The 20,991-nt window shown below is 40.2% G+C and overlaps 1 protein-coding gene across 2 annotated transcripts in view; it reads right to left on the bottom strand.

Annotated features, from left to right (window-relative positions):
* The window catches only part of BZW2 (basic leucine zipper and W2 domains 2), a 60,622-nt gene that overhangs the window by 26,735 nt on the left and 12,896 nt on the right, over positions 1 to 20,991 (bottom strand). For both annotated transcript variants that reach the window (XM_063324951.1, XM_063324950.1), the window contains exons 2-5: positions 12,101 to 12,165; positions 5,383 to 5,559; positions 3,519 to 3,622; positions 777 to 842 (exon numbers count right to left, since the gene is read on the bottom strand). In XM_063324951.1, the coding sequence (XP_063181021.1) occupies positions 777 to 842; positions 3,519 to 3,622; positions 5,383 to 5,559; positions 12,101 to 12,158 (405 nt within the window). In that variant the 5' untranslated portion in view covers positions 12,159 to 12,165. The remainder of the gene's footprint in view (positions 1 to 776; positions 843 to 3,518; positions 3,623 to 5,382; positions 5,560 to 12,100; positions 12,166 to 20,991) is intronic.

Raw genomic sequence — 20,991 nt, 5'->3', positions numbered from 1 at the left:
TTTTAACAAACATGGTATTTTAGTCACAGGACAGGTTTTGTCATTATCAGCATGCCTGTTAACTCACAGCACAGCACAGTGATTATTACTTGTTCAGGCCATTAGAAAAAGATATTTACATCTGTTACTAGGAACTCAAAATAGACAAAATAAATCTGTATTTTGTTTTTCAAAAATTTCTACCCAGGTTTCTCCTGTCTCCTTAGAATTCAGTATCACAAAACAAAACAGTTTCCATAAATATCCAGTACAGTCTAAGAGGCAAATCCTGTGCACTCTGACAGTGGTGATGACTTTCTCTTGCACATATCTATGCCCTCAAATATGCAAACTTGTGGTCAGGATTCATTCCACAATGCAGGAGTAGTTTAACACTCATACATCAAGTGACGTTCTGCACAGCAGACTTGCATTTAATTCTATAGAAGAAAGCCACGGACAGCTGTTCTCTTAGCAGGATAGCAACACTACCTCTCATTAAGAGCTATACCCCAAAGCATATCGAAGTTCTGCACAGAAAATCCTGGGAGAAGAAGATGAGTTTGGTCAAAGCAACCAAAGGAAGCACTAATTTAGAATTACTATACACCGAGTGTTGCCAGCAGTATTCCCACAGAGATAAATTTGCAGATGAAAGCTGCCACCTCTAGATTCCACCCTCTTTTCCAGCGGAGATAAATAAAATACATAACAGTGCCGCATTTATACAGCTAAAGTTATATTAGACATAGGTTAAAAAATATTAGCACTCAAGAGGAGACTGCCACCAACATTACCTTTTTGATTTCATCTTCAAATGCTTTCTCCAGGTATTTGTATCTCCTGATAAGTTTATTGAAGACCTAAACATAAACACAGATTAACATAAAAAAATGTAACAATTGCAGCAATCCTGCTCTACAAAAAGGCAAAGGGAAATAAGACTGCTTCTACAGAATCCATAAAGAGTATCTTTGATTAGTCCATGATAAGACAATTTTTTTTCTTTTTATTATCTCCACAACAGGAAAGATAAAGTAAGAAACACTGCTGGCTACTGATACTCTACTATTCCACTGCACAATTATTCTTTAGACGTTGTTTCCAGGAAATAAGCAGCCAGCGGAATGATATTTCCCCAGTCGTCTGTGGCGTTCTCTGTCTCATGGCAGAGCATGAAACATCCTTCTCTATTAGTTTGTTCGCAAGCGGAAAAATACAATTTTTGCAATTCTTCCTTCAGAGTGCGATGTTTGAATCGGAGAATTTCCTGCAGGTTTGAGAGTCGTCTTTTTCATATTTCTCAAAATTTTATCCCTACACTACTTTTCACCCTATCCATAGATCAAAAGCAGGGGGGAAAGGAGCAGGAAACTCTGCACCCTTCCCCTGGGTAATGGCAGCTCTCCGGGGAAGCTGTCAGGTGTAAAGCGATGGAGCGCGGCAGTCAGGTAGCACTGCTGGCCATCTTCATAGATGCAGAATCTTTGTCAAATCCACTAACACAAATGCTTACAACAAAACACACTACTGCCAGGCAAAGAGGAAGAACATTTGACAGTTTGTACAAGTATGTTCTTCGAAACACTTGTTCTCCGGTTTTCACCATGTGTTTCCCATCATGCGACCACGGATTACGAAAGCAGAAGCAGCACAGGTGCAGGGTGCATTCAAATGGAAGAAGGGAGAGATAAGAAATTAAATAAAAAATCACTGCTCTCACTACTGCACAAAGGGCACAAAACACGAGACTCACTGCCACAGCTAAAAAGGTTTGTATGGGGAAACAAATGACATTATTGTCAGGCTGGATGGTGGTGGGGGGAGAAATTATTCTAGAAAGTTTCAATTCATTTTCCAAAGAATGAAAAATACATCCAGACATCCCAAATGGTAGGATTTTTGGCTCAGAACAAGTGAAAATCAAATTGCGTACATGCTGAGAGGCAGAGAGATGTAGAATTCTTAAAAAATAAGGTGTAGAATAAGGTATAAGACAAAAATGTAAGCTAGCATCTTGTTCATATTTCCAAACAAAATTTTGTATATTTTTGTAAGTTCCTGTAAGTGACAGAAGTACACTTCATAAGCAAATAGTCTGCTAAAATATCAACACTTGCTTTAGTCTTTTTTGTTGAAGACTTTTCACTCTTTGAATTGTTTCCATGACTAAAACCACAAAAACCGAGCCACACTACTGGTTTATGTGGGAGTCAGAGTAAAAAATTACCTAGAAGATAAGGAAGATCCAAACACTATTTTAGCCTAGCTCCACTCTTTCATAATACAGAAAGAGCTCTATTTTCCACTATGCATGAAAAAAACCAGGTGAGGTCTATAAAAGGACACATCTCTTCAGGCATTAACTACAAAATGTTGACTTAGTTTGGTGGCTTTTGGTTTGAAATGCAGAGAATACATTGAAAATTCCACTGCTTCAAATCCTGAAGCCTTTCTTTCAATTTTCCAATGTGTAACCTTTTATTTTAAAGTTAAATTTCTCCCTGGAGGACTGGTACTGCCAATTTTTGTGATCAAACCATTAAAATATTAAAATTCAAGACGACAGAATCAACACAAGATATATCGACCCCTTTTCCTGAAATAAGTATATTTCACTTCCTCAGATTATCAAAGATGTGTTCTCAAAGGAGCTTTCTGCTATTTAACAAACATTTGTTACTGATGCAGATTCTGATCCCAGCACCCTTTAATTCAACCATGCACCTTTTCAGCAACTTACCACCCTCAACACCTTAGCAGGGACAGGGACTTTTATGCTTTCAATCCCAATAATAACTAGTTATTTAAAAAGATAAATACGTGACTCAACTAACAATAGACTTTTGACACATGGGAGTTTCAATGGTATTGCATTTTAATGCAATACTACTCGTATCCAAAATTGTGTGGTGGCTTTGAACTTTCAATAGAATTCTTACTGTATTTTCTCATATAATATTATCTTCCATTAAGGAGTTACGCAACATTAGCTTCTCTTCAATAATGTTTTAGGCTTCGTTGCTTATTTGTGTTAATTTCACATAGGCCTATTTGTGCAAGCCTTATTCCTGCAAAAAGAAATTATATATAACTTACGCAGGAGAAATGAAAGCTCTTGGAATAATATGCCCTATTCCTAACTAGTTATACAACTAAAGGTTGGAGGCGTAAGCTTTATATTTTTTGTCATTCATATACTTCATGTGTTTCTAAAAATACGTTCATACAAATCTTTCAGGCTGAATACAGAAAAGGTCAACAAAAATAATAAGGATGGTGTCTAAAAATATACTGGACCAACAGCAGAATGAATTAAGTAAGACCCTGTAAAAGAAAGCATTGCTAACTGTGCTCAGACTATCTCAGACATCCAATTTTCTTACCTAAAATTTATAGGTTAGGGTAGATTACTGGTTAACTGGATTTTCAATTGCCCTGTAAGTAGCCTATTGCAGCCTAGACAGTCTGCAGATGTTCCACGATAATCCCTTTTCATACATAAACAGAAAACAGCAATCAACCACGCCTTTATTGACCTGAGCATAATTTCGGATGGCATCATGATCTTCATCTGCAAAAAATACACAGTGGTTGGTCATCTTGGTCTTGTCATTGTCATCTATGCGTGTGCCTCCAGGAGCTAAAAGAAAGAAAGAAAAAAAGAAAGGCAAGAAACAATTTCTCACTTTAGAGAATGTTCTATAATTACAAGATTTAATAAGTCTTATGTTAGTATTACTTAGGCAAAAGGCAAGAGTAAGAGCTAGCAGGGGGAGGGGAGGAGAGAGAGAGACAGAGCTTTGCCAGGCTGTGGTGGCACCAGACAAAAGGGACAGCTGGCTGATATGCTGCATCTTAGATCACACAGACCTCACACGACTGAGACATTCAGGACTTAGCTGTTTTTGAGAGCACTGAGTATGATCCAATAAGCACGGGCTGGAGCATAACCCTTGCGCGTATTTTAACTACTACTTCTTTAAACACCACAATGACGTAAATCCTTTCCAAAGAGAAAAGTATTAGCACTCTGTTACTAATTTGAGGACTTGGAACATCTGATATCTTTGGAACAATGGTATCCTGGAGTGCACTATAAAAAGCGTGGCCAGCAGCTCAAGGGAGGTCATCCTCCCCCTCTACTCTGCCCTGGTGAGGCCACATCTGGAGTACTGTGTCCAGTTCTGGGCTCCCCGGTTCAAGAAGGATAGGGAATTATTGGAGAGGGTTCAGCAGAGGGCTACAAAGATAATCAAGGGACTGGAGCATCTCTCTTATGAGGAAAGGCTGAGACACCTGTTTAGCCTGGAGAAGAGAAGACTGAGAGGGGATCTCATCAATGCTTATAAATATCTAAATGGCAGGTGATAAGAGGATGGGGCCAGGCTCTTTTCAGTGGTGCCCGGACACAGGGCAAGAGGTAACGGGCACAAACTAGAACACAGGAAATTCCATCTAAACATGAGGAAAAACTTTACTCTGAGGGTGGCAGAGCACTGGAACAGGCTGCCCAGGGAGGTGGTGGAGTCTACTTCTCTGGAGACATTCAAAACCCACCTGGACGCGTTCCTGTGTAACCTGCTCTAGGTGACCCTGTTCCAGCAGGGGGGTTGGACTAGATGATCTCCAGAGGTCCTTTCCAACCCCTGTGATTCTGTGTGATCTCCCTAACCCCTCCAATGCTTACCAGGCCCACGTAAACACTCAAAACACCGCTGCAAAAGTTTTCTCCCAGCTTATTTTGTTGAGAGCTTTTTTCCTAGATACTTCCGCTGGCTTTCGTGTCCTGCGTTACCTCAAGTCTTACAAAAACAGCTTTTATTTTTACATACCAAAGAGCAGGAAGCAGGAATCAAATGAACATGACCAGTAAAAAGAGCCAACTTGTTCAAAATACAGAGCAAGGCGAAAGACATTTTTTTGCCCATGCTGCCAGTGACACCTAGGAGAAATGCCATGTGAACATGCACTAGGCACTCATTATCCTTCACTTCTCTTAGCTAGCCTTTGTTGCAATGTCTACAAAGCAAGCTTTGCAACAGATAATAACCTGGAGTGCTGTATTACACCTTTTCAGGCTAACAAATTCCTCTGTTACCCCTAGTTAGCATCTCTCTCACTTTCTTTGCTGTTGCATTTATGTGCTCTTGCAGCTCAGACTGACAGCTTCTCAGAGCAGCGTCCATTTTTTCTAGTATTTGCAGAATGCCTCACACAATCAAACGCCTAGGTATTGCCGCACTACAAGCAATAAACAGTTCTATGATACGAGATCCAAGAAGTATCTAGGTAAGTGAAATAGTAACACAGTTTATAGTTTCCACTTTGTAAAGGAAGACAGCATGTTAAAAGAAACAAGGCTGATCCTCAAAATTCTGCATCAGGTACACTGCAGTTTACCTAGCATGCTGCCAGCTACCAAAATATCAAAGAGTGTGTCAGCATAGCGGCGATAATCAAGCCGTGAGCCAGTTGCATCCAGAAACTTGGCTATAGCCTCCAGGTCATTCCCAGCTTCATTGAGGCCTTGGACAATCGTATCCCTGAAGACTGTGGGTTCAAATTTCTCCTTTTCATCTGGAACAGAGATAAAGGCAAAGGACAGAGTGTCAGTTTGAAACTTTCTGTTTAAAATCCCCTATCAGCCAGAAATTGAAATGACCGTGGCACCTAAACATATTCTTCCTGTTCTGGTCAATGCACCAAGAGTTTTGTTGGTTGGCTTTTATTGTCTTTGGGAATTTTGCAGTGTTTACCCTTGCTCCTGTCTCCTCCTCATCCCTCCAAAATTCCAAAACACATACAAACATACAGGAATAAATAATTAAAAGGGAGAAAAAGCAACTACTGAAATTGTTTTCAAATTTCATACTCTTGCTTCTCTTGTTGAAGATATCGTTGAATGTGCATATCATTATGCATCGCTAAATCTGATAGCAGATTAAAGGGTATGTCAGTTATATGTAAACAATCTCACTGTAGGAACATTTCTGGATATTTTTCTTTAAATAACTACGGTTGCATATCTCAAATGTTTTCAAAAAGACAAGTCTTCAGGAAAAGAGGAGATCAAGGTATTCATAACAACACTTTTTATGTAAACATTTAGGACTCTGCCACATGGCGTAACCAAGAATTTATCTTCCATATTCACAAACCTAAGCAGGGCTATGAACACAGAAATGCAGTGCTCACATCACATTTTCTACAGCTGTCCCTGGTTGAACTCAATTAAGGTACAGTCTGACCTCCAGACAACGTCCCTATGTCAAGGCCATTAGCCACAACAGATGTAACTGCAACCTCCAGACAAAGCTAGGTGGATTTACCCCTACCTCCTGCTGCTTTTTCTTGCAGGCTGTTAACAGCTTACCAGACACTTGAAGCTTCTTAGCAAAGCAAGTCCTGACTTTATACAAGGGCACATACGAAATGCTCGTTACCGTCAAACTAATGCTGAAGTTCATAAACACAACTGTGAACTGTTCTGTGACACTCAAAAACCAAAACAAGTTTGTTATCACCTGCTGACACAAATGTTGACACAAGTTCTTGAAAAAACCTGCACATATTATACCCAGAAGATAAATCCAGGGATTTTATTTACTAAGATGAATGAGGATTGGTAAAATTCCTGTCTGAACATGTGCAGTCTGAAACGTGCCAGCTGCAACCTTCACAGGCTGTTTGGGAGAAGAGGTTCTAGACATTACACATCCTTTGGCTGCAGGTTTCCTTTCTCTGCGACTCAGTGCAGTGTTTTATACCAAATATTAACCAGAAGACCTTGGTTTCCAATAGCCTTTCTTCCCCTAATCCCTTTTCTCCAGCCACATGAGCCTCACGGCAATTAAATAACTATTATACACACAATGCCTACTTTTATCAGCTTTAATATTTCTAATACATTGTTCTCTCTTCTTATTCCCCTGCACATACCTGGGATGTGCTCATTCTATCATCTTCAGTGCATCCCTTGCACATTCTCCCTCTCTTTCAATGCATTCCCTTCCCCTATAACAATTGTACCCAAAAAGCACAAGCTGTCCCTCCCACTCAGTGTCCCAGGCCACTGGGGAAGCTCAGGGGTCCAGTCAACCCATCCTTCCAGCATGCAGCAACAGCAGCTCCAGGCTGTCTGTCAAGTGCTCAGCAGCACTGTAAAAATGAGGCATCACCTTTTTTTCCAGAAATCCCCTGCTATGCCTGGCTTTTAGTGGCTTGTTGTTTCTGTTGCCTATCTCCAAGCAGGGTGCTGCCCCATCCCCTGAAGCTGACCTTCTCAGACCAAAGCTGAGGATTACTCAGCTCCACGGATACCCACATACATGTGGCACTATGACTGTGTGCATTGCTCGTGCAACCACCTGTTCCCAACCCCAGCTCACCCTGAAGCCATGCACACAATCATAGTGCCAACATTGCTTCTCCCCTACCACACTCTCAGCATCCAATAAACTACTCAATATGTCCCTTCTCTGAACGGTAAGCGACTTCACAGGCTTTTACTTCACCCCAGACCTTGGAGATATTCAGGGTCTCAGTTGTGTTACCTCGACTTTCAGCTGTGATGAAGATCTGGAGTCCGCCGTTTGAGTAACCACCTCTCGTATCTGCAGGGCATGCCCGTGGTGGACAACCAGAGAGGGTCAGGTGGGGAAACTGAAGGACCGTGCCTTTGCTCTGGGAAAATGCCTACAGAGAAGTGTACCACCGGAATCCCACCTGAGCTATCAGACTGGTTGCCAAATACTCAGTTGCAGCTCTCTTCCAACTTGAAGCACTAAAACAATCCGAAGCAAGCAACAAACCAACCAACCCACAAACAAACAAGCCCTTTACTGGAGTAAGCGTAAGTACTTCAGTGTGTATACTTCAGGCAGTTGTATTTCCGCACAAGAAACCCAGATCCACCCATAAATAAGTATCCGAGTATAACTGTTCTCTTTCGGGTTACCAAATACGTATGTAATATTTGCAGGGGGTGTGTGGGGGGAGCTTGATGACTCATTAACCAGTGAAATGACAGAGTTCTGTTAAGAGATGAGTTAAAAAAAATAACGCTATTTTACTTTTTCATTGGTATTTTGTCTAAAAATTTAAGATGCTCAAATCTAAACTGAAAGGTGTTACATGCTTGGTATCATGGGTACACAGTGCTCAGTACAAACACAGTGTGATTAACGTTTCTTAGCTATTTTAAAGAGATTCTTCTCCTGCCCCAGAAGTCCTCCTCTCATCTGGAGCACCCTACTATTTTCTAGTCTATCACAATCTAAAATTTTACACAGGAAGAGGAGGTAAACTCATTGCATGAAAAATGATTTATAATTTTATTGAATCATTTTCCTACCAAGCTAATATACTGAAGAGGAATATGCTGATGTAGTACAACAGGGTGAGTAAGAAGCCATCATCAAGAACTGGTGACAGTATGTTGAGCTGTGAAGTACATAATTACTAAACAAGCGGAGTTTCAATCACGGGCTAGCGGAGGCAGGTGTAGCTTGCAGATGTGATGCATACAATACCCAATGCAGCAGTGCTACACACAGCTTTTCATTTTCATCAGGTTCCCAGATCCTTATTTCCTTTCTTTTGCTTCTAAGAAAATCACAAAGCACACTTATACCTCCCTCCTTAAGAATGAATCTTAACTCTTAAACAGAAGGCCTGCAATTATATCTCTGGAAGAAAAATGAGATGCCCTCTTTGGCTCCCTTTCTGCCTTCATGTTCACATTCAAGGTGTTAATATTGACTTTTTACTAGATAATTTTCATTCTGTAAGTAATATGCATTGTTTAGCTTTCCTTCTTTTTATGCTACCATTTGCCTTCTTGCACATTTTTTAGCAGATATTAACTCTATGTTATCTATACCCCGGGGAAAAAACTTGAGTCTCAGCCTACTTGAAACAATATGCACTGTTTGTTCCTGTTAATGCTACAGGGTGAAAAGCTTCCTGGAGGTGTCAACAGTCTGGATACATACATTTTCCTTATTTCCTATGGGCAGTTTTGCTACTCCTACTTCCTCTTCTTCCATTTCAGAAGACACAAAGACATCGATTTGCATATGTGCAAGTACAGCACAGTCAACACAATCCACATTCCACGTATCTGCACCATAAGCACAAATCCCAGCCAGATGCCAACTACTGCTGACCTTCACCAAAAAAGCAGTATTCAACAGGTACAGAGACTATACTAAGAACTAACCAAACTTTTTCATTGCCCAGATTGCTAAAAACTTGGTATGGAACTGTGAGATGTCTCCTTCCCTCGGAGGGTTTTTCCCTTTACAACATCATTTTTCTTCTTTCAAATCTTTTTAAAGTTATTTTAATGCCTGCCACTCTATATGCTGGAGGCAAGGTTCATACCTTTTATTAGGTCAACTAATAGAACTGGAAGGAGTGGGATTTACAAGCTCTTCCTTCATAGTCCTCTCTCAAAAATGTTTTAGACACTAAGCACAATTTCAAACTTTAAAGAAAAAAAAAAAAATCACATTCCTTTTTTGCTCAGTGACAGCTCAAAAATGGTTTGCATTCAGAGATTAGTGTCAGTAATAAGAGTTCATATGGACAATTGCAGCGCTCCTGGGAGCTGCAGAAGAGGAAAGAGAATATTGAAAGACACAAATTAACTGGTAAGAACAGACAATCATCTCTCAAGCAGCTCACTCCCCCCACCATTTGCACATTTCAGACCCCCCTGCCTGCCTGCCTGCTACACACAACAGAATAGTCTCAGAGGGCTGAAATGCCATGTTCAGCCACAGCCACTGCACTCCTTCCTGCCTGGGTGAAATATCATGACTCCCTGATATACTGAAAGTCAAAAGAAAAAAACCTAATAGCATCTTCTAGTCTAAGTCTAAGACATACCAATCTGTGATACTGCTATGGTACAAAAAGTATATACAAACAGGAGGGAATAAACATGCTAGGAAGCCATTTCTCTTCCTTGAGCCCTCTGCCTCCAGAAAGAAAATAGGTATCTACAATCCTCAAATATTAAGGCACCCAGGATCCCACTGTATTTGAAGAAGAGATTTTATGTTTTAAGCACCTAAAGAAGTGTTTGCATGTTAAGATTTCTATATCCCCAATCTCGTTTAAGTAATCCCTCAAAAAAATCCAAAATCTAGCCCTCCAATCTTCCAGGCTTCCCCAAGTCTTTTCCTTCTTCCATCTAGTCAACACGTCTCTGTTGTCACTTCCAACCACTGTAGCAGACATTCAAGAGATAGGCACAGAATTACAAATAAAAGCTCTTTATTTATTCTAATTATTACTTGCATTAAATAGGAGTCAAAGACCAAATCTGTATTAGGACCCATTATGCCAAATACATATGCAAAACAGGGACTGAAAAGAAAATATTTATGAGAGAGAAAATGTTTTCTAAGACAATTTTAGCAAATAACATATGTACCATAATCAACTAACCTAGACTGAATAACACATTGGTTCAATCCAGCAGTATGCATATCTGATTCCTTTTACTGGTTGATCTGACAGGTATTTCTTTAGGGATTGTTAATTCCACTCCTCCAGCTACATCTACGCTGTTGGTAGTTAATGAAGTGTACAGCTACTGCACAGTGCTCTGGAACATGCTGATAGAAAGTTAATCCCAATAATTACTGGAGCATTGTGACATTTATATACAAACAATACCTGTTTTTTTAATTAGTTATACCTACAGACGTTGTATGTACATCATAGAAAAGACATTTTCCATTTAAGAGACCGCACCAGTCAAACTAACTGAGGAAATGATGTGTGCAAGGGAGGAAAGACGAGAGAAAGCTGGCACTGCTTTTTAACATGACTGAAAGCAAACTATTTTGCAATTTTTATCCAAGCTTCATGATCATCCTAAATCCTAAGACTCTCGCTGAGCACTTCAGACTATGACAGAATTTGTAATTTTCTGAGAAAGGTTACAAGCTTTTTTTGTTTCTCTCACGCACACTGAGAAAATGCTCTTATTTACATTTTCTGTCACAAGACCTTAAGACCAAGCGTGAGCTTTTGATCACAAACAGGAAAGTCAAGATGGAAAAAGTCTGTTACATGACAGACAGGAACCCCACACCTGCGTGTGCTATAATAATCTGCTATTACAACAGCAAAAAACCTAAGCCTTCTTTTCACAAACCCGACTTTTTTTTTCTGGAAAAAAAAAAAAAAAAAAAAAAAATCATTGATTTCATATAGTTTTGCTCTCTGCCTCAAAGTGTTGGGCATTCATCTCAGACACCTAAACCATGACAAATGAGCTCTGAGTACAGTATGAGCAGGCACGTTAGGATGACACTCGCTGTAGAGAACACCTGCATGATCGCTATAATTAGCACCACTTAGCTTTCTTTAACAATTGATGCAATATTGTTCATAAGGAAAGAGAGTGTTAGTCACGTTTACAGAAAATCAGTATCACAATGAGTAAAATGGGTCTTAGGCAATGGTAATTGTTTTATTTTAACAAGAAAAAAACAAAACTACGCTAACACAGCAGAAACAAATATTTGTGAAAAAGGAGCTTTCTGACTTCTATTGTTACAGAAAGCAGGGCTACATGATGATCTGATCATCTCACAGAGAAGGAAGGTGAGGGAATTCCTTTTTAGATGTGAAAGGTTCAGTTATAGAGATGGTATTGATTTGAGTCAAAGAAATAAAAATAAAAATCAAAACCAAAAAAGCTACATTTTCTATATGCAACCTTTAAATAAAAGCTTATATTTTGCTTTCTTAGTTGAAAGGGACATTCTAGAAAACACCTGAAACAAACATCTAATACAAACATCTAAGAGTTTTCTTCCTCGTATGTAAATATACCATAAACCCAGCAAGAATCTGATGTTTTAACTAAGGCTTCTGCAAGACTTAATAGCTACTAAACCCAAATTTTATAGAAAGCTCTAAGATATATAAAGAAAATAATTAAAAGAGTTTAATTAAAAATAACATCTACTCTCTTAATGTGGCTGAAGAGAAAGGGAGAAAAACTGTAATCCTATTGAACTCTCAGTTTTTCCACTTGCCTGGTTACTAGTAACTTTAACAAAGAGGAAAATAAAGTTAAAAATGCAACATAACCTACCCCTCTTCCTAGTTTTGAACCGCTGGCCTGTTAGCACCGGCTTCTGATTCTTATTCATAAAATTTCTGGAGAAAAAAAGAGAAAAATATATTTTTACTATGGCATTTACAGACAACAGCTTAACCTAAAGGCAAAATAAACATTCAGTGTAGGAAAATCCCAACATGTGAAAGTTCGTTCTTGACATATACTCAAAGAGTACTTCACATTATTTCAAAGACGAAGAACACTGTGATCCAAGAATAACTTTGATGAGACGTGCTTCTCTCAAAACCTGGCTCTTAGCATCCCTACAGAAACCGTGAAGGTTCCAACCCGAGGAGGAAGGAGATGGAGCCTCTGTCCCTACTGCGGGGCAGGGGTACAGCTGCGCTGCCCACGCAGCTGATTGGGATGCCTGGGGGCACGGAAGCCTCTAGGGACACAAGATTTGGAATGATCCCAGCAGGGCTCCACGCCACACAGGTCTTGCCCTCTGACACGTTCCCCGGGCAATCAGATTCCCAGAGCTACTCGCCATCCTTCTGAAGAAATGGCTGTGGTCTAACCACAAAGACAATGTTTTAACAATCAAATCCCTCTCAAGTGTTTCTTCCAAGCACCACTGTATCTTAGGAACTTTTAGTTCCTAAAAACCTGTATGTGTTGTACAATTAATAAAAGATAATCAACTTCTCCCCCCATCAATTTGTGTATAAATACATAGTTAAGGACCTACATGGCATGTCATATAACAACAACAACAGTAAAAAAAAAAAAATTGAGCTTCTATTACTTCAGACCCTAATGGCAAATCTCAACATGCAACATTAAAAAAATTGGGAAGTAATCAGATATTAATGCCATTTTATCTAAAGAAAACAAAACTATTTTTCAGCTTTGGATAGAATTAGTTTAATCCCACGAGACGCAGCTTGAGCAATGAGCAGCTAAATCGACAGCTGAATGCAAACAGCAGTGAACACAAGGAAGCGTGGCAGCACGTGGCAATGGTCACGGGTCATCCCCTGTCCTGCCAACAGCAGATGCCAGCGCTGGGATTCACAGGACACCTATTTCACAGCCCGCAGGTCATTAGGCCACTGTTACATACGATTTGCTTGTGCGGAATTACCACGCAAGAACCTTTCTCCTTTAGGCATGCTCTTCTAGTAAGTTTAGTTTTACAAAAATTTATATTATTTTTATTTCTTCATTGTGGACTGCATGTCTAGTTTAAAAGTACATACATTTGCCAACACTTTTTCCTACCACGAGCAAAGATAAACTCAAGCTCCATGGCTAGAAAGACGCCATCAATCACACTTTACTATCCAATTAATGCTCTCTCTATCCCTGAAAGTTAATTTAACAACTCTGTTAATGATGGTCCAGTTATGCAATATGTTCCCATTCACCAGACTACCTCTTCTAGTTGCAGCATCACCAACTGGCCATTTCTGCAGCATTTGAAATGTTTAACGTGGCAAACCACTGCTTTTCTAGCCTAGGTCTACCATTTATCCGCAGTCAAAAACTGCCCGCATGCACTGGTAATAGCCAGTAAAGTTCGGAGTGGAGACTGGTTTTGCTTCCTGCAAGTCATAAAAAATACAAAGATGCAACAAGCAGTTAAACTGAGAGGTTCACATTCATCACCGAGATTTAAAGCTACTGTTTTAACAGACCAAGGAACATTTAAAAACAACTGCAACACTGAATACCCTTCTGGAAAAATGATTTGCCCATCTGCAGAGAGAGTTAAAAATGGCAAACCATGATATCACAGATCTTTTAAAGTGCTGTAGGATCCAAGCCTCCCTTCACAACAGAGCTCAAAAGTGTCTTTCCCCACTTAGCTGTCTCAGTGGCAGAGGAACAGGAGGTGCTTTACAAGTTAATTAGGCAGATAATCTAGCAGTCAACAGGGATAAAGCAACAGCCCAGCCTCTAGCCAGTGACCGGCTAGATTTGACGTACTTATCTGTTTTGTCTTTTTGGCCTTCAGTTATTTGTAAGAGACTGATCTCTAAAATATAATATTCATCCAGGCATTTTTGATTGTTTTTATGCTTGGCCACAATACTTTATGCCTTGTTCTGGGTCTAATCACGTTCATTACAATTGATTGCAGGAGGAGCCCATGAGGTTTGGAAAGAAAGTATCAAGCAAGTGACACAGCAGTAAGAATTAATCCTCTTATCACAGCTCTTTCAGAGCACAAACATACTGTCGGGCTGGGATCCACACTGCCCACATCCTTAATGAACACACAGAAGCTGTGGGGACAATGAAATGAATGATACCCGACCTTCAAACTCAGCCATACTGGTATGGTTTCCTAGTTGCTATAAAAGATATAACTGCATATGCTGAATTTCTAGCACTAGACTTCTCCTTTCCTCTGGTGGAGCGTCTTTTTTTTAAGCTGCGAGAAGAGCTGCACTCACCTGAAGCTTGACTGTCGGATTTTAAAACCCTTCCCTGTGAATACAAAATATGCCCTTTAAGACAGCTGGGAACAAGATTTTAAAAAAAGACTCACCACTTGTGGCAGATTTAATGACTAGAGGTTCTGCCCAACAGAACAGACTCTTGAACAGTTAATTACTAGGAACACAGGATCTGCCGCCTTCTATATTTAGCTTTAAATGCACTGCGCTCTAATCTGCTGGAGTGAGGGTCAGGCTTTATAAGGCACTCGCTCCCTCAAGCTCTGGCCCAGGGAGAGCACAGACACTTTCATGAAGAAACTAAACTGCAGCATGAGCCTGAACAAAACCAACCCAGTGATCTATACGACAGCCCAGGATGTATCTACACCACAAATGACACCAGCTACTACTACAGGTGCCTGGATGATAGTTTAAAATTTACAAAAGTGAATGCAATGCAAAGACTTTTTTTTTTAATTGAGAACACATCGTCAACAGCAGAAAAGCAATGGCTGGAGGTTGTAAATTCAGGGTGGCAGCATATAAACTTGCACAGCACATTTGATTGCATTGCAGTGCAGCTTGCCTCTCAGGTGTCGTGTAGCCACGAAGCCTTGAAATCATAAAAGACCTTGAACTATTACATATATTCTTCATTTTGAACGGTACAGGATCTGGATAGGTCAAAGCCACAGGCAAATTTTGAAATGCCAGCTAGAGAAGTCTTCGTGGTTTCAGAGGAGTAAAGATCTTAAGGATGGGTATGGGTAGGAAGGAAATAGCCTCAAAAATAAAACCCAAACCACCAGTCAAACTTTTATATTGCAGTCCAACATCCTCCAGGATTCGTATGAACTACCAGCAGGAATGAGAGCAAAAGATGTGGAAATGATAGCTCCTTAGCACACTCCTTTCACAGACTCCACTCTTCTACGGAGGCTCAGCAATAGATGCTTTACTCTTGATTCTCCCTTTGGGAGCCAGAAAACCTCTCGTAGAAAACTCATGTGTTCAACTTACATACCCAAATACTTTTTATTTTATAAGCAGGTAACTCAGAAGCTGGGTTGACTCAAGCAGGAGATGACAGAGAGCAGCAGAGGACCAGGCATCACACTCCAGAACAGGCTCATTTTCCATAAAAACCTCAAAATGCTGATAACTAACTTGCAGCTACGAAATTCTTCAGAAAAATAAAAAAAATGCATAACTTAAAACAGTTTCACAAATTCCACTCCCACTCTTGTTACCAGGCTTCTACAGAACAGATTCATACTTAAAAAATACACAAGTTGTTGAGTTGTTACATCTTCCTGAAAATGCCTGAAGTCCACAAGTTCAGCTTTCTCTACAGTTGCTTCTCATTTACATGCTAAAGACCCTAAACAGTTAAAATAAAAATGAGGGACATCTACAGTTGTAGATATCTAGACCTATATGATATAGCAGTTTCTATGATCGACCAATCCTCAGACAATTAAAATTTTAACAGATTTAACTAATAAACCCAGCGTTAATTAATAAAATTAATTTATAAAACCAGCAACAGATGAGGTAAAAGTTACTTCAGAGCTTCAGCAAGTTTGAACTTGCTTCACAAGTTCAAAAACTGTAGTCTTTTATCCATACCACAGGGAAATTCTTATGATGATTAACCCCTAAATTATTTAAAGCTTTGATAAGGCTGAAGTTTCTACCAAGCTAAAATACTGGAAACATTTGTTCTTGGAAACATATTGCTCAAACTGAAAAAAAAGGAGTACTAAAAACCTTTATCCATACCAATACTATTTTTCTAAGCATCATTTTACACTTCTTTTAACCAAAATCTCAGAATCGTCTGAGATTCTTCAAACATTAACATGCTCATGATGAATTCAAGAACAGTTGCTTCACAGCAGCGAAACTTCACTGCCCTACTTACAGAGAGAAGGAAATCAATGCCAGACAACATAAAAAAAAAAAAGAACAAGCATTTAATAAAACTCCCTACCAATATTTTATGGCTCTATGTATGCAGGGCACTGTAAAAATGGCGAGGGAGCCTACAGGCGCAGGCAGTGACCATTTGGGCAGCCCACTGGTAGGCTCCAGGGGACGCTGCTGCTGCGGGGACTCATGCCGATGGCATTCGATTGACAGGGTGCTGGGGCGAGCTGCCAGAGCACCACCAACACAGCAACACCAGCTTTCACAGGAACAGATGCTTGGCAGGAATTATTCCCATCCCCTTCCCTTGCTCAGACATCATGCAAGACGGGAGCACTCATCACAAAGTCAAATAAAATAAAAGCATAGACGGGGAGAGTTTCTATGAAGGAAAAACTCCAACCCACATATCAAGGTCAGTCTTTTTCTCCCCCAAGAAGTGAAATACCCAGGATATTAAAAGGCTTTATTGGGTCTTTTTCGTCCAGCAATGTTACTAGGCGTTTTCATCCTCTCACTGTTACAGCTCCAGGCTTAGGATGAAAACCTAAAGAGGGTTTTCCCCTTCTTTCAGCAGCAAGCCAAGGAGTTATGTTAAAAACAAATCACCAAACTCAAGCTGCATGGAGGAAGAGCTGCCCTTGCGCTTCTGCTGGAGAGGAAACATGTCAGCACGCAGCCAGCAGCTGCCTCCGCTCCCCGGCAAGGCAGCGGGCAGCGATATTATGAGCTAACAAAATCTGTAGGTGGAAAACTCATAAATTATTACCAGTACAGAGGAACAGAGCGACGTGAGGGGACGACAGGACAAAGCGGATGCAATGCAGCCGCTGGTTCTCGCCTAAATCCTCATCAGGCTTCCCACTTTCCACCCAGACACTGAGTCCCTGTGAGGGCTCTCACAGCTCCTCCTTTTCCACAGACACTTCTCAACTCCTGGGTGCGGCGAGAGGCAAGCGACGGCAACGCACATCGCTCCCGCAGCCTGCACGGGTGTTGCAGTGGTCACTGCTGCGACTGCTGTGAAGCATTTTCTGCTTTAACACAGTTTTCGCACCCTTGTAAGGCTATGAAATCCATCTCGGCTGCTGACATTTTCCAGGTTCAGTCAGCGTGAAGGAAAAGCTCTTTATTTACACACTGGAGGCAGTATGATGGCTAGCCCTCAACATGAAGAGCGGCGGCGATGCTCCCTACCTCCTGCTAAAGCTCACTTCAATATTGTTGAAAAATAAGGAAATAAGAAGCTCTATTTGCTGCTTCCCAGGGTCGCAAGTGCCGAGGATGGGACCAGAGCTCATTACGAAGCCACCTCTCCTTTTTCCTTCACTGCACATCTGGGGAGCTGCCAAGACCAAGCCCCTACACTTGGTGAGACTCAGCAGGTTTTCTTTACACAGATTGACTTGTGCTATTTCATCACCATTTTCTGAATCTTGCCTTTTGTTCCTAAAACATAGGGTTATTTAAAAAGTGACTAATAACTTGGAGGTCTGTAACTTCAGCAGTGGCACAAATCAGCAGGAAGGGAAGTGCCGCCAGCCGGAAAGTTTATCTTGCTATTTTGTCACAGAGGCCACCAACAGTTACAATGATTATGAAACCTTTACCCCAAAAGTCTTGTTCAGTACAAATAGTAAAGCCCGAGCCAGACTCTCACCATGTTAAAATCCCCTCACTGATTTTATGGCACAAACCACCTCAATGGCAACATGCAGGGACTAAGCAGTCACATAACGATGTGCAGGGTAAATACAATCAACCTCGAGTTTTAATACTTACATGAAAAAAGGATACTGCTAATCCACAGGTTTATTGCTGAAAAATACGTCTTCTGTTATGGATTTATTTTGCTTATGACATTAGAGTACATGAAGCAGCTAGATACCGACCTTTGATTTCATACTTGGAAGCATGCCCTAGTCACCAGTGGCTATCATATGTAGTATCTTAAGATAGTGTTGTAGCAGGTTTTCCACACACACTGAACATCCTCTTTCCCAAAAGAGCCTTCCAGAAGCTTTTAAGGCCCTTAATCTTTTTGTTTGGTTGGTTGCTTTTTTGTAATCACAGGACAGTGTTTTTCCACAGTAAAGAACAAGTGTCCACTCCAATAAAAGTACTTGTCCTTTATTAGTATGTCTACTGGGAGAGAGAAAACAAAGAGATGAAAGAAGTGGAATTGGTTTCATTCTGCAGCAAGTAAAAACAAATACCAAAAGAGAATGAAACTTACCACACGTTAAATAAAAAATAAAAAAACGTGCTCATGCAAGATTCTCCAGCCAAGAATTGTGTAACCTATGAGTAGTTACCCAGCTAAGAAATAAGTAAACCCAGACAAAAATGAGAAACTCACCGAAATTTGTACCATAAATCTCATCACCTAACTGCTAAACTGAGATGCACTGGAATATGTTTCTTGAAAAACAGTCAAAAAACCCACACTGTCATCAATTAATGTGCAATCACACAGTGCATTAGAGATCCAACCCACTGCACTTTATTTTGGGAGAGCAGGTATTTCTCCGGTCACTAACCAAGAATTTCTACAGAAGTGGCTCAGCTGAATAACAACGTATGAACAAGACAGAAACCTACTACGACCGAAGCACTCCAGATGCACTTCACAAGGTCAAGAGAACTGTAAATTTAACCACTGAGGCAATGGACTTCTGTGTCTCGTAATCAGCAACCATATGAAATACACATGAGTCATGGCACAGTCAGTGGAAAAAAAAAAAACAACAAAAAAACAGGAAAAAATTCTTAATCATTGACAGGTGAAAACAGACTCATAGAATAGTTTGGGTTGGAAGGGACCTTTAAAGGTCACCTACTCCAACCCCCCTGCAATGAGTAGGGACATCTTCAACTAGATCAGGTGAACTGATCAAAATACAAGTCAAGAAAATGAATCATATACTTGGGTTGACACACACAAAAAAATATCTTTCAGTAAGAAGGTTTCTTTCAGCAACTAAGAGGATGAATTAGATATAATTATTCAAGGACAAGGTATTAGTAGGAGCTTTTCTCAGACTGTTGAGAGCTCTTTTAGGCTGCTGTGCTCCTAACTAGAGTACCCTGAAATAATGGAGACAGTGTATTGATACAGATCAGCTCATACTCTAAATCATTCATTTTAACGTGATGGTTAGTCATCGAACTCCAAGCTTGATAGAAGGACAATCTCTTAGAAAAAGAAGGGGATGAAAAGCATCAGCAGAGATCAGGGTCAGGTGAACTTAGAAAACAAGCAGAAGATGGTACGATTCCAAAGCTAATAATGTTTTTTTTCTTATGCAAGACACCCCTTTCAATGGACTGTGTAGATGTTAGAACAGACTTCTTGAACTCAGAGGGACACTGGATACGCTGTTTATGCTGAAACATATATCCATCTCAGGTATCGCCGTAGAGATGATGTTGCTAAAGGAAAAATGGCGTAGCTAAAATTCTGCAAAAATGGTTACAAAAGTACTGCTGCAATTTACCTCAGTCCTTCATTAATGTTTGTCAGAGAGAGTTGTACTAGCCACTGTTCACAGTACACTTGGAAGAAATCATTAATGGAGTTACTTTCTAGGGTCCCCCTGAACCAGGTCTCCAATAAATCAATAAATGCAAGTATTCAGAAGAAAACACATTAAAAAAAAAAAAAATTGAGAGATGCTTCATTCCTAGCAACAAAGTCTGTCGAACACAAGACAACACAAGAACAGCTCAGTAATGAAGGCCAGTGGAGAAAGAGCAGCTTTTTGATGTAGTGTACCACTCCTCTACTCAAGTCCACCCTGCTTCTCTTTTTTAATGTATCAGCCCACTGAAAAGCATTTTTATGGTGTCGACCCTATTCATACAATTCAAATACCACAACAATAAAATCAGAAGATGTGCCACTTCCATTCTTTCTTGCTACCTCAAAGCTCTGAGCAGCAGTAAAAGCACAGGAGATCACCAGTGTCTCCAATGTCTCCAGAATACAGCGCTGCAGCGTTTGAAAACCCATAAATTGTCCTCAAAATTACAAGGACCAAGCTTAAAAATAAAAAAAAATAAAACCAAAGTGTGCATTCCCCAGAAAGCAATGCCTCCCAGTTGCTAACAGTTTATTATTTCATGAACTAAATACAATAATCAGAGGAGGGATATATTAATAGCCAGTACCTCTTACACACTTGCAAGCAGTGAAGGCCATGGCTTTAATAAAACAACTGCTTTAAGCAGTGAAGCAAGTTTCAACTTAGAACTCCCTAATTATTTCTTCAAAGCGTGTACAAGGCAAAGGAGTTCACTAAACTAACACATGGCTTTTTACCTGCAGGATAGTGAGTCAGCTTCCAGATACCTGCATTCTGATATTTCTGGATAAAAAGAGATGGCACAAAGAGCCAGCAGTGGAAATGCACAATGCTTTGCACCATGTCAACTATTCCAAACACACCAGCTAACATGGATTATGCTGTTAGCAGCATTCATTTGGATGAAAAAGGAGTCTGTAACTGACTTGTATCATTCTGCATCCCAAAAGCAGTCCCATGTTCC

Source organism: Chroicocephalus ridibundus, chromosome 2 (assembly GCF_963924245.1).
Source record: "Chroicocephalus ridibundus chromosome 2, bChrRid1.1, whole genome shotgun sequence".
NCBI lineage: Eukaryota > Metazoa > Chordata > Aves > Charadriiformes > Laridae > Chroicocephalus > Chroicocephalus ridibundus.
This window is presented reverse-complemented; position numbering and strand designations above follow the sequence as displayed.